The 14,704-nt window shown below is 35.0% G+C and overlaps 1 protein-coding gene and 1 pseudogene across 2 annotated transcripts; both read right to left on the bottom strand.

Moving 5' to 3' along the window:
• Window positions 1-5,298: 5,298 nt before the first annotated feature.
• Window positions 5,299-6,309, bottom strand: LOC148849724 (RING-H2 finger protein ATL80 pseudogene; annotated as a pseudogene). Its single transcript, XR_016098593.1, has one exon. The product of XR_016098593.1 is annotated as an RING-H2 finger protein ATL80 pseudogene (transcript).
• A 2,155-nt stretch (window positions 6,310-8,464) lies between these two features.
• Window positions 8,465-13,273, bottom strand: LOC148849725 (outer envelope pore protein 21, chloroplastic-like). Its single transcript, XM_088945190.1, has 5 exons — window positions 12,983-13,273; window positions 12,100-12,174; window positions 11,820-11,972; window positions 8,976-9,074; window positions 8,465-8,712 (listed from the first exon to the last, which is right to left on the bottom strand). The coding sequence occupies exons 1-5, from the start codon at window positions 13,073-13,075 to the stop codon at window positions 8,629-8,631; spliced, it is 504 nt and encodes a 167-aa protein (XP_088801316.1). The 5' UTR covers window positions 13,076-13,273; the 3' UTR covers window positions 8,465-8,628.
• Between the last annotated feature and the right edge of the window lie 1,431 nt (window positions 13,274-14,704).

Below are 14,704 nucleotides of genomic sequence, written 5' to 3' on the forward strand. Positions count from 1 at the left end.
GTAAGTTTTCTAGTATTTTCGATTGGTTTTGGTTTAGCAATTTTATAATTTGACCAAGTTAGGTCAGTATCGAGATTTAATATTTTTAATTTATTTTTTAATAATACCATTGCAATTTAAATTTATTTTTTAAGTTTAAATCTTTTGAACAAACAAACCAAACTGAAAATAGACCCAAGATTCAAAGTATCGATATGATACGCCCCGTATCGGGTGTATTGTATCATATCTTTTGAAAAAGATACGATCTGAAACGCCTGTTTCCAGGAGTTTTATTTCCCCAACTTTTTTTAATAATAAAAAACATCTTATAAGCTTCCCAAAAAACCAAACTTTGAAAAAAAAAATCTAAAAAAAATGTGTGTATCAGTTGTTTCTATGTATCGATACGATACAACCAAAATGTGTATCGTATTAATACTTTGAACCTTGAATACACCCAAACTGATATAACCCAAGTTGGAGGGTTTTACTAATGGTCAATTGGTTTCGAGTGACAAACTCCCGACCTAACTAAGTCGATTTAGTTGGCGAAATAGCCTAAAACTAGGGGTGATCATTTCAGCCCGACTTGGAAATTTGGGGCTTGGGCCTGGGTTTTGTGTTCAGGCCCGAGTCTGGGCCCACATCAGGCCCGCAAATTTTAGGGCTAGGCTTGGGCTTAATACTTCAAGCCCGGCTCGCATATATTTAAACTTACACAAATTGTGTATAATGTATATATATGTATACATGTTATTTTACATTATATTATATAATATATATAAATATTATAACATGACATGTATAATTTATATTATATGTAATATATTATATTATATAATGTATAAAATAAGTTTATATGTGTGTTATGTCATTTAATATATATATATATATATATATATATATAATGTTTTATATATGAGTGACATTGGCTCGAAATCAGGCCCGGCCCGACCTGGGCCCATATAGACCTAGGCTAGGGCTTATGTTTTAGGCCCAGAACCCTGGGTTGGCCCGGGCCTGGGCCTAAGCTATGGCCCTTATCATAAGTGCAAAGCCCAGCTTGGCCCATGATGACCCCTACCTGCAACCAAACTGAACCAATCCTTGAACACTCCTAATTTTAGCTAAATTAATAGTCTAATCTCTAACAAATAACAAAAGTTTAATCTTTAACAATTATTGAAAATTTATAGCAAAATACACAATTATTGAAAAATAAATTTACAATGAAAATACAATAGATATCTAATAAAAATACAATAATTACTAAAAATATATTAAATTAGTCAATAAAGAGTGTAATATCAAATAATAGGTTAATCTCTAATAAATATTAATCAATAAACTATAAAAAATACATAATTACTAAAAGTAAATTTATAACAAAATATGATAAATTAAATTTCAAAAGTCAAATAGTAGTTATTTAATCTCCAATAATTATTGACAATTTACTGTTAAATAACAAAACAAAAATATATTTATAAATAATTATTGAAAATATATTTATAAAAATTACAATAAATAATTACTGAAATTAAAATAAATATTAATTTTAGTATATATATATATATATATAAGATATATAATGAATATACACTAGTATTGTAAAGCTATTACTAATAAATATTACTTTTTTAAAAGTTATTTTCTACAATTATTAATTGATACAAGTGAAATTAGTTATTTACAAGATTATTTATCTACTTAAATAATATTGTTATTTCATTTTTTAAAAAAAATTATTATTTATTGAATTTAATAATCCATAAAATTATAATTAGTACTATTATTACATAATTCATCATTAATTTTGTAAAATAATACATTGTTATTAATATGAATATTCTGAAATCTATTATAATTATTTTTTAAATTATATTTTTTACTTTTAAGAGATTTTTTAAATTTATTACATATTTCATTATTTTAACTATTTAAAATTTAATCATGTTATATTTCGTTATTTAAATATTTAAATAATATGTAAAATATTTAAAAGTTTTCATTATCTTCATTTTATTTATTTTAATGCTATTACTTAATATTAAATATTTGGTAGATAATTATTTATATATTTTTAATGCTTTGTTATTTAAGATATTTAATTATTGAAATATTTAAAGAATGTTTTGTTTTTTAATGTTAAGTTTTTATTATTTGAATAACATTTAAATTGAATAATTCATAAAATTATAATTTATATTATTACTACATAATTTCATGATGAATTTTGTAAAAATATAGAATTATTAATAGTATGAATATTATTAAATCTATTATAATTAATTTTTGTGTTTTGAATAAATATTTTAAAGTTAGTATATAATTTTACTATAATATTTAAATAATTCTGAAAATTTTAATTGAAACTTTCTTTAGATGGATGTAGATAAAAAGTGGGGGAGAAGATAAATAGGAATTAGAAATAGTTTAGGTGGGAACCTCTCTACTAAATTATAGATAGTTTAAGAGATAAATAGGAGTTAGAGATAATTTAAGAGATAAATAGGAATTAGAGAGAATTTAGGAGAATTATGTAGAATTAAACAAATAGTTAAGCCTATTTTATTTCATTATTGGTTTAATGGGTAATTATGTATAATTATAAAAAAAAATCAGAAAAACAGGAAATTAAGAAGGGGTTTGGAGCAAGGAGAAGCATAGTGACGTGGACTATATATAGAGAGAGATTAGCAAATTAATTTATATATTAAATTAAATTAACTTACTTATGTTAATTTAGTTAAATTAATTAACTTAAATATTAGGGAAAATTCCACTTTAGTACCCTAAACTATGGGGGTAGTGTCAAGTTAATACCCGAACTTTTAAATGTGTCACTGTAGTACCTAAACTTTCAAAAAGTGTCAAGTTGGTCCTTGCCGTTAATATACCATCAACTATTTGTTGAAAATGTCAAAACTACCCTTCAAAAGAAGGCATTGTTCATTGTTTTCTACCATGAGATTGAAACGATTATCTTCAAAGGAAAAGAGAGAAAAAACATGAAATATGATAGAGCGAAACAATAACTGCAAGTAAAGAAATAACTAGACAAGAATGTGCTTCAGATCTAAAGATAGAAAACAATGACTTCGTTAGTTTTTGATTCATACAGGAATGTGAATGGGAATTGGAATCAACAAGAATGAGATTTCATTCCTAAGGGAGGGGTAGGGAATGACCATTCCCTCAAATGGGAGAATGCCATTCCAGTAAGAATGGGAATGTGATTCTAATTCTGCCTAACCAAAATGGTTGAAATCTCATTCTGATTTCGATTCCAAACCCCTATTCCCATAAGGGGCCTAAGTTTCCAATCATATCATAAGGGATCAGTTACGTTATTTATTTATTTTTAATACAAAAATGCCAAAAGGCTAATTCATTCATCAATCTATAGTTTTTTTAGGGCTAAAAACAAATTTTCATTCAATCAAGAACATGTATAAATACAAATGAAAAGGGGAAATTTCAGTAATATCCATATTTAAATTACGGGTTCCTAAACCATTTCTTGTTAATTACGTATAATGCATCATTTTCCGAAAACGCCCACCCTGAACATGATAACAAAAAAAAAAATGGGATCCACAAAACAACCCATTTTTGTATAGAAAAAACAATGAAATAAAGCATCTGACGGTCCAAGCCTATAAACTATAATAATATAATATTCATGCGTTCTGCGTGATCAATGAGCAGAGGGAACGCATCCCAATCCGCAGCTTATTATTCACTCCAGCCTTGGTAGCCCAGAGTAACAGTGGTTTTGTATCAGAGAGTTCAGAGTTGATCAGGCAGGCAACGCAAACGCAACCACTTGCGCTCATAAATAATACATGATGTGCTTCGTCTCCGTCTCCCGTGCAGATGCGGCTACTGCTGCTGCTGCTCTTCTCCCACTCGGCACTCGCCTCGCTTCACATGATGCACGAAATTGGTCATGATAAGGTTCAGACAAACCACCTTTTTAACTGTACGTGTCTCAGTCACCTTCACTTGGTTTTGGTTGGTACAATAATTGAGAGTTGTAATTCGGTAATTCCCAAACAAACGCTTACGACTTCTCCATTTCCTGAGACAGCAGCAGCTACTTCAACCAGTCTTTTAACCATTTTGAGCAACTCTCATTGGAGTTGGGCTGTCCGAACTATATATACCATCGCATTATGAATTCTGAAGTGGATTGAACTCAAATTATCCCCTAATTTTGGTTGTCCATAAAATTAAAATCTGAACAGATTATACATTATTACAAATGTTTAATATTAAAAACATAGCTGTTAATTGTAATTTGGCTCGAGTGTACAATTATTTCTGCCCCGATCTGGATCAAACCACCCCGTAACTTTTGACATTTGACAGCAATAGAACGAAGTGATCCACAACGCCAATTTACCTAGCATACAGTTACAGCCCACAGGGTTGCACATGCAAGTGACTGCATCTCTTTCACTCCTTCCAACAACACAAAGGACGAGGCCAGACCGTCCTTTTCGATGATAATGAAGAATTAATAAATCTTCATTATCATTCAGAATTAGGTTCCAAAGTTGAAAGTAAAGCCTTTTGTTTTGGGGTGGGGATGAATATTATAATTTGTTGGTTCTGCTACGAATATGATAGCTAGCTCTTATTACTTTCAATCTGATGTAATATTATGTTATATGTGATATGACTACCAAGCAAATAAAAAAACAACACCAAACCCAACTTCTCCCCCTACACTTTCATATTTTTATCTTGTGTTCGACTCAACAAAAGTAACCTCTGTTCTTGTGTTGAGAAAGAGAACACAAAGCTTATACTTGATTCAACCCTCTTTCATTAATTTATGTTTCTCTGTATTAACTAGTAACCACCCAATAAAAAAAAATATCGGTAAACACTAGTCCAAGGCCAATCCAAAATGGAACAAAAGCCAAGGTCAGTACCCTTCTGATTCTATCACCTTTAACCTTCAACTTTTTCTTTTCGGGACTCTCACAACTTGCAACCAAATCATTTTCAGGGGTAAAAAGCCTACTGCCTAAATGTGGCATCTGCTCAATCAACTCTTTTCCCATGTGAGATCTCCTTCTCTCTCTCGTGTGCGTGCGTGTTGTTTATCACTGTAGAGTGTAGAGTGTAGCCACCCTCAGACCCTCTTCCCTTCTTATCATCTTAGCTTCAATTCAGAGAACCCCCCAACTATTTCGAGTTTGGTTGAAATTTGAAACCCACAAACCCACATTTTCTAATCTCTGTATGCCTAGCAATGTGTAGGTGATGATCAAGCCCAAAATATATATATGAGAAAATCGGCAATAAAAGTACGAAACGTTAATTATCAGCTGTTTACTAGTATAAATTCTAAATTACATACAGAAGTGAAATGACCAAATAAATAGGTACAGACAAAATTAAAATTAAAATCATGAAAATAAAAAGAGTTCAGATTTCAGAACTCTAGTCTAGTCTAGTTTTATAAATTGAAAAAAAAAAAAAAAACGGAGAAGATCATACAAATACAGGGAGGGAGGGAATCAGAAGGGTGATAAGAGCTAAGGAAGACAGAAAAACCCATGTCAAGGCAAGAACCTGTTGACATCATCTTCTCTAGCTTTCAATCCCAACTCCGTTTCATGTGCCGCTGTCGTGCCGGAGCTCTCCGGGAACCCCCCGCACTTTTGACACCTCGCAACCACCAGAACCTGACGACACGACGGACAGGAGGAGTGGGATCCCAGCCACGTGTCTATACAACCGACGTGGAACGCGTGCCCGCACTGCGGCAATACTCGGATTTCATCCCCCTGCACGAATTCCGTTAAGCAAATAGCACAGTCGGCGTCGGCGAGTTTCCCCTTTCCGTTGATGTCCCCATTGAAAGTTTGTTTTGGGAGCGACTTGAGGATTTTCTTTTTCAGGCCTTTGTTGGCCGGAGGCTGAGGTTGAGTACGGCCGGTTCTAGCGGCACCGCCCGAGGCACGGCGGAGCCAAGCGCAACGAGCTACGGCTACGAGGCCGACGACGCAAATTAGAGCGCATAAAAGGGCTGCAAGGATAACGACGAAGTCAGAATCCACCTCGACGGAGCTAGGCGGGTCCGACGACGACGAATTGACGCCGGCAAGAATCCTTAACGGAATAGTCATGATACTTCAAAAGGGTTTTTTCATGTATGCGGTATCAACTGTCAAAGTGCTTTTATAGCCGAAGTTTAGAAGGAGAAGAAGAAAAGGGAACCACCTTACATTTTAAAGTTAAAAGTTAAAAACCAAATAAAATAAAGATGAACGGATAGGCGGGTAGCAGTAGCAGGCCCAACCCAAGTTTCGTCCAATCTAATATCCCAAGGATGATAGAGCATTGATTGATGATTTTTATCCTCTCAAGTCTCACCTATGCTTAAGTTATGGCTAACCCACCCTTTGAGAAAAGGAAAAGTTATTGAGGTCTAACTAATAATTACAAAGTTTGGCCGAATGAACAACTCTTCCTCTCTCTTCTCTATGCATTATTCATCCTTTATTTCTTTCTCATGAGTCACGAGTTTACCCCCTAAGCTTATGAACCAAGAATTTGTTCAACTTTACCCTAAATAATCGGAACATCTGGACCCATCATTGAACCAAGTCTCTCTGATAAACTGTCCATACCCTAAATAATCAAGATTAGATGATTTTACATTTTCCTTTTTTCGGCTATAAGTCTCTGAATCGGGTTGGATGGGTCGGTTTGGGTTGGGTCAAGGTATTTCGGGTTGCTTTTGGGTCGGGTTGGGTTGTCAAATGTCATACCTTAACCCTAAATGTTAAGGTTAGAGTTGACCAATGAGTCAATTTGGGTCATCCCAAAAAATAATTGAAATTTAAAAAAATAAAGAAAAATTACATAAAAAATGTCAATTAAAAGAATTAATCTTAAAATTCCAAATATAAAATAAAAACTTGAACATTTAACAATTTAAAGAGTAAATAATAAAAAGTAAAGACTAAATAGAAAAAATTTAAGAGTGAAAACTTCTAACAATGCATAAATAATCTCAATTAGACTTGACAATCGGGCCAACGGGTTGACCCATGACCCAACCCAACCCAACCTAATCCAGATTTTTCGGGTTGGTTGGGTTGGGTCATTTGACATTCGGGTTGCTAAATATGAGACCCTAACCCTATTTTTTCGGATTGGTATGGGTCAGGTTTGCGGGTTGGATCAACTTTTTGCCAGGTCTAGTGAGGCAATTGGGTGATGTTTGATTCTTAGTAGGTTTATGATATATGCTATTTATCATCATTCATTTAAAAAAAAAAAAAAAAAACTTACTTTCTACCACCCTTTTGGAGTGGTGTTCGATTCCAAACAGGCACTCAATAATAAAGCGACTTACCAGTAGCCAACCAAACGCCCCCTTAAGAAACCACTAAGTTATGGCCGACGCTTCATTTATTGCATGGAGATACATCAACGAAAAAAAAAAGTTTGTATTCGGTGGATGTTGCAGATGATTCACTGTTTGCATACTCTTTCCTCTTTTGAGATAACATTATTTTGTCATGCTGTTGTTGTTATTATAGTAGATAATGTGGTGACCTTTTGGAATCTCATCCATCAAATCTATCGAATTGCCTACATAAGAAAAAGTATATATCAGCAAGAATTAAGGATTGGAGATGAGTTCCCAATTCCACCATGTGAGTAATGAAACCACTAATTTTTCTCAACATTCCAACAGATAGAAGAGAGGTTTACTTCAACATCAAAATTGGCAGCATGTTTCAATCTGATTTATAACCCAGTTATAGTCTCTATGATGAGATGGGGACCCATTTGATGATAGGTGCTGGGCCCCTGAACAAAGGAAAGGACCCTAGACTCCTTTTTGGGTCCTAAAGCAGCCCCCCATATTTAATTTAAGATCCGTAAAAGAGTCCATAGTTCGATGTGGCAACTGGCAAGAGAAGAGCCAAGACTCACTAAGTCGAAGTCGAACCGAAGCCTACTAGTACTACTAATGCTTGTACAACAACAACAACGTGAATGCTCAAGCGCATCATCTCTTTATTTGAGAGCCTGCACTCTGCACATGCATGTGCAAATTGTCAGACACCTCGGCCCCTCTTCCACTGATCTATTGAGAATTGAATTTTGACGACGACCTAATGAGTTGCCCCCACCGTCCCCACCACCAAGGAATGAATAAATCCTCTTCGGGGGCAAAAGATCATATAATAGTCTCTCTTCCATATGAATGAAAGTGAAACCCTTCGTATTTTGGCATCCTTCCACATGGAATAACGAGATAAATAGAATAAGCCAAAGGCCTTTCGATACGAATCTGTTCAATTCAACCCTTCAGTATTTTGGCATACTTCATTTTTTTTTTTTTGGGGGGGGGGAGGGGGTGTTTGGATTTGGCAAAACAATTGATTTCTTTTGGGGGCCCACTACTTGGCAATCCATGCCCATGATCACACCAAAGACAAGAAAATTTAGAATACAAGGCAAAAAAGTTTCAATAAAATAATTATGTAAGTCTGTAACATGGAACATAAACAACGTTTTGTCCCGACACTTTCGAATAAGTAAAATCATGGAAGAAAAAAAAACTGAAGCGCAATCAATTTTGCCTCCAACAAGCTTGGGTTTGCCTTTTTATAAGTCAAATCTCACGTTCCATCTACCATTAATGTCTGCATTAAGGGTCCAATTGTTTTCCCGAATCTGGAGGTATGGCACCTGCAGTAAAATCACAAAACACAAGAAACTCAACGATAAATAAGGACATTTTTTAGAAAGAAAACCAACAAACCACTATATTGGATGCAATCTATTAGAGGTTAAAAAAGTCTGTAAATGTGATTAAATGCAATGTTGCCATCCTTGCTCGGCTAGCCTAGGATTAAGTCTAACCATAGATGGATAGATAGATAAATATATATCTATATATATATATATATATATATATAGAGAGAGAGAGAGAGAGAGAGAGAGAGAGAGACCTTTTCAAAGACTTCATATCCTATTTTTAACCTTAGATCTTGATCCTTCTTAAAATTGAATATACTCCAAACCAATTCAGTAGCTCCTTTTGGCTTTCTCTGCAAAAGATATCAGCAACATTGAAGGTGCATAAGATTATAAGAATTAAGTGTATCATCAACTACAGCCCCTGATTTTCTTTAGTGGTATAAACATCATTTAAAAGCTTTGCAATTGTCAAATCTTGGATTGGCAAGCATGGGATGGAGTCTGAGATTGGTCACTTGGTGCAAAAGAAAATATCTAGCTATGATGTCAAGTTACGGATATGGACACAGACACATGGGAAATGGGAATATGACTCAATTTCCTTAGATTTGGGACACGACAGATATCCCATGTAATATGTTCACATTATCTAGCTTTTGGAGCTCAAAACTTATGTCTTGCCAAATTTTATTAAATTTATAACATGTGCAGATTTTTTTATGGAATAATTTGTTAAAACATACCATTTTCAAATATTGCAGAGGTGTTAAATTGTTAATGAAATAGGGTACATCTAAAAGTACCCATGTAGAATCTGGTATCATATCCAACACCAGTATGCTAGCATGTATTGGTATCTGGGTATCATAAGTTTCCAATCTACCCCTCCCAAGACCCCACAGCCTGGATTATCATCGTGTAATGACCCTTTATTGGCATCACATAAAGTGAACAACTTTCTTGGATGTAACTGTTGGGCTCCATTTAAGTTTGCTAGAATACTTGGGTGGAGTGGAATACGATGGGATAGGATGGGATGAGATGAGATGAGATGAGAAAGAAGGGAATTTTCATTTTCCATAATTTGTCTACACAAGGGAAAATAGTGGGGATATTCATTTCCCCATATTTGATTTGTGAAAAAATAAAGACAATTTATTAGAATAGATTCACAAATATAAAAAGGAAAAAAAATGATCACACAATTCAATTTGAAGGAAAATCAACCAAATAAGGGCACTAGGAAATCAACCCAGACATCTCAAAGACACAAAAACAAATGCAAAAGTTCAGGATGATTGACAGGACATAGATATCCAAACTACCATTCACTGTTAATAGGAACAAAGAATAAATCTCAACTCTTATTCCAAAAAATGAAGGACAATGAACATATTTCAGCATCACCCAATAGTGTCTAGTGTTATTTAGCAGAGCAATTAAAGAAAACCAAGCCATCACATCACCCAGCAGTGTCTGTCATTAGTTAACAGAAGAATTAAATAAGTAGCAGTGATGCTACAATGAAGAAGAAGCCCTTCCTCTTAGTTCTACAACGGGGACTGGCTAATAAGTAGCAGTGGTGCTTACTGATGAAGGATGCATCTCAAAAGTGAAAAGAATAGATCAAAAGAACATAGTAGATGAATGTACATTGTACTTTCGACCTAAACAATGACAAATGACACCAAAGTTTGAACTGTTGGAGAAGAGTTTCAGAGTCCAATGGAGGAGACAACATATGGTTCTGACAAGGCTCGATATTTTTTTTCTCACCGCGATCTCTCTATTTTCCTTTCTCACTGGGGGCATACTGATTTGGTGCAACCCTGTATCTTCAATTTTGAGAACCCACATCCCATTACTTTTTCGTCCCATCCCCGTGCTTTTCTCAAAACAAACACACAAAAATGGAATATTCCCATCCGTTTCCTGCAAACCAAATGGAGCTTTGGAGCATATTAAAGAGATTTAAGTATTAGATATTGGAGGTTAGAGATATTAGAATGCAATGACAAGCAAACTTTCTTGTGAATCTGCTTTGCTCTCTTGAACAAGGAAATTCTTCCTGAAGCAATTCACCAAAACATTCTAGAGGATGTAACTGAAACCCCTGCATCAGAATCATAATTGATTCTCTCCTATTGTAAATCATTCAAATGATAGGATGTCAGTGTTTTAAAAGCACGAGGCGCAAAAAAAGCACAAGGGCCGATTTGCAACTGAGGTGCAAGGCGAGGTGCACGCCTTTTTAAGCAACGCGCAAAATTACAAAAAGAAAAGCTAAAAAATAAAAGAAAAGTCAGAAAATTAAAAAAAATGACAAAAAAAATTAAAATTTCAAAAAATATTAAACATAATGTTAATAAAAATATAAACTTAAATTTTAAAATAAATATTTTAAAAACCTATTATCTAAAATTAAAATACATAAGCATAACATGTAAAGCATATTCAAATGAAAATTTAAAAATAAAAAGCAAACATATAAAGCATTTTCAAGCATGTAAAACCCACAATCTCTTTTTTTCCTTAATCGCATTGCTTCAAGTAGCTAATGTGATGTAAAACATATTGCATTCTTGATTCTGTAAGTCACCTTTGTACCATGCCCCTCAAGGCAAGCCCAAACAAGTCTATGTTAGGGCCTGAAATTCTTATTTCTCACATAAAAAATAATGATTTTATAACTTTCATTGACTTTTAAGAAGACATTTTATTGAAATGAATGAATGAACAACATTAGCAAATAGGGGATTCTACTCCGCTCCGGTTCGCTCACTTCGCTCGCTCACCGAAGCTCCGAGAACCCCCAACCCAGCCGTTAAGACTCAAATAAAAAAGCAAAAAGTGCAAAAATTTAAAAATGTGCATGCTTGGATGAGGCACAAGGCACATCAGGCGCACGCCTAGGCACACCAGGCGTGCGCCTAGGACCTGGGCAAGGCACATACCCCAAAATGCGCCACGCAGGTGTGCCAAGGCGCACCTTTTAAACCACTGTAGGATGCAGATAATATTATGCTTCTCTCACTCACTCATATCACTCATTGCATTCATAAGCAGTTTTTCCTAAGCTTTAGGAGAAGACAAACCTTTCTAAGTGTCTTGTCAAACTCACATCTCCCTTTCATGTTAAAGCTTAACAAGCCATTATTTGCTATTGGAAATGCCCTCTTTCCACGTGCAATAAAATTAGCCTTGTCATGTATATCATACTGCAACCCCAAGCCAAAGATGGCTGATAACTGTAAAGCAGTTAACCATCAGGTGTATTAATGTGAGTTTATTGTTGATGAGTTAGTGGAAGCTAAAGAAGGGAAGAAAAATAAGGAACAACTTTTATTGGTCTATGCCCAGATAGTAATAACATACCTCAGGGACAAAGCATCTGATTGTTCCACTCAAAGAACTCAGGTCTCCAATGCCAGTATCTAGATCTCCATCGACCTGTCAAAGAATAATGACCTTTTAGGGGAATTATTGTAATGCTTTTCTTTCATTTCTTATATATAAAATATAAATAATTGAGGATTGGGATTTCCATGACCAAAAGGTAATCTTTCTTTCCCATTGATTGGCTGCCAAAGTAATGTAGCATAAACCTAAGCATGTACATCCCAAGAGTACTCATTTGCATTAATCTTCACAAAATTTGATGGAGCCTAGACCACGTAATAGAGCTGGCGTACAAATTTAACCACAAAGGTCAAAATTCAAGTGCTTAACAATAATGAACGTGCCCATAGAGATGCCCTGAAAGTGCCATTAGTTTTCTACTGTATGCGTAAAACATGGTTAGGACACATAAATCGCTGCCTCAACATGAAGAGTTCTCTACTCCAGAAACCATTAATTTTTCAGTGAAATTTGTTTAAGGTTTAAACAGGGTTTATCGCTTACCCAAAAAAAAAAGGTTCATCCCTGTAAAGTAATAAATCAATTCAAAGGAAATTATGGTTATAAAATTAGTCATCAGTTATACGTATCAGCAATACAATCCCTTGTGCTTGAGAAACCTAAATACGTATCAGCAATACATCATAATTCAGAAACCTAAATACAAAGAAAATCATAATTCAGAAACCTAAATACAAAGAAAAAAGAGATATGGGAACGCTAATCAGAACTAGAGAATTGAAGTTGCTAAAGCGAACAGAGGTAAGTGATCAACATATGAAAGGAGAGGAGGGAAAAGACAGCCGGATAAAATAAATGAAGAGGAGAGAAGATAGAGGAGGAGAGGAGACTAGCATACCTGGAAATAGTTGTTGGAGTTGATAGGAAGCTTCTCCTTGAAATGGACCCTAAGAGCTTTAGAATCTCCACCATATCTGAGAGAGGTTTCCATTTTCTCCTTTGAAACATGCACAGAAATCCTAGAGAAACCCTACTATTTGTGCGCGGGGGATACGGTCTTTGCTACTCTTCAACCCCCTACCAGTAATCATTAAGACACTAACCCCGACCGTAAAAGGACTTCAAATCAGCCCCACAAGATCCCCCCCCCAGCGTCCACAGCACATTCCCGCTGTATATGGGAAATATCTCTTCATGATGATATCATTATATCTAATATTATCATTAGAAGATATCTTCAATACACGGTGGAGATGTGCTGTGAGATATTGCGGAGGCAAAAGGACTGATTTGATCTCACGTAAAAGACATAAATGGACGTCATCCGGGTCATGTCTGTCATGCCGCGATGTCAATTGCCGGACGACCTGGGCTGGGCTAATCAGTTAACGACCCGACCCAGCGAAGTCTTGCATTCCCAAATAAAAATACATGACAAATAGAATTAGATGCACTAAAATTCCAACCTGAATTAAAATAATTAAAATGCTGTTGATGATGGGTGAAAGTGCTACACCATTCATTTGCTGCCACGTGGACATTCAAAGCCATCTTGACATCTAATGTGGCAACACAAGTATCCATTAGTAAGATGGTTCATGGCATCATGCCAACCAGATGCACCTGAGCTTAGTTGAAGATAACTCGAGAGGACCAACATGAGATTTCGGTCATCACCTCAAAGTGTCTATTCAGCTCAGGCACCCGACGAGTTATCCAATCTCATGGAGACCGATCTACAATTTTATTCGCCTTGCACCATTCAAGCCATTTAGGCCCCGCTTGCTTTTCGATAAGTTACTTATCCAGGTAGATGCAATTGCCTGGGTAAGTACATTTACCCATGTTCTTTTATTTTTCATGTAAATTCATTATTAAAAAGGGCATTCTTGACACATTTAAGTTGGCGACATTTCCCCTAGGTGGGAAAATTATTTATCCACCTTGAAGATGGGTATCACTTACCCGGATAAGTGATACCCATGAATAGGGTTGTTCATAAGAAGGGCAAATCTGACCAAACCGACCAACCCGGACCGGCCCAATCCGAGTTGGCCGGGTTTTCTTAAGCACTGGCCAATTTCGGGTTGTACAAATTCATAAACTGATGGTTCGGGTCGGTTTTGGTTTTCTTGTGTGAAAACCAAAACCGACTTAGTTCCTACTTAACTAAGTTGCCTCTATCATAATTCCTAATTACAACCTAACCTAGTCTTCTAGTTCCTATTTAACTAAATTGTCTCTATCCTAATTTATATAGTCTTTTACACCAAATAGGCAACCAATTAGGCAATTACAATTAGAATTAGGTGTCATTTTTAATTAGATTAGAACTTAGAAAGTTTCTTAAAATATACAAATTTCAGCATTCTTTCTATAAAATAGTTTGACTTTCTATTTTCTTGATAACTTTTGTCTTCTACTCTAATTCTCACTTTTTAAATATATTTCCATAAAATATCTTAAAAACTTCAGTTTTCAGTTTTCAGTTTTCAAAATAGATATTTCCTTCTAGGCTTCTATATCCTTTTTGTACAAGAGCAAAACCGAAACCGACCCAACCCGATTCAAACCGATCAAGTCGGTTTTGCTTAACACTAGGTCGGTTTCGGTTTCCATC

The sequence above is a fragment of the Nelumbo lutea genome, chromosome 5 (genome assembly GCF_056320005.1).
Source record: "Nelumbo lutea isolate HS-2025 chromosome 5, American lotus-T2T, whole genome shotgun sequence".
Taxonomy (NCBI): Eukaryota; Viridiplantae; Streptophyta; class Magnoliopsida; order Proteales; family Nelumbonaceae; genus Nelumbo; species Nelumbo lutea.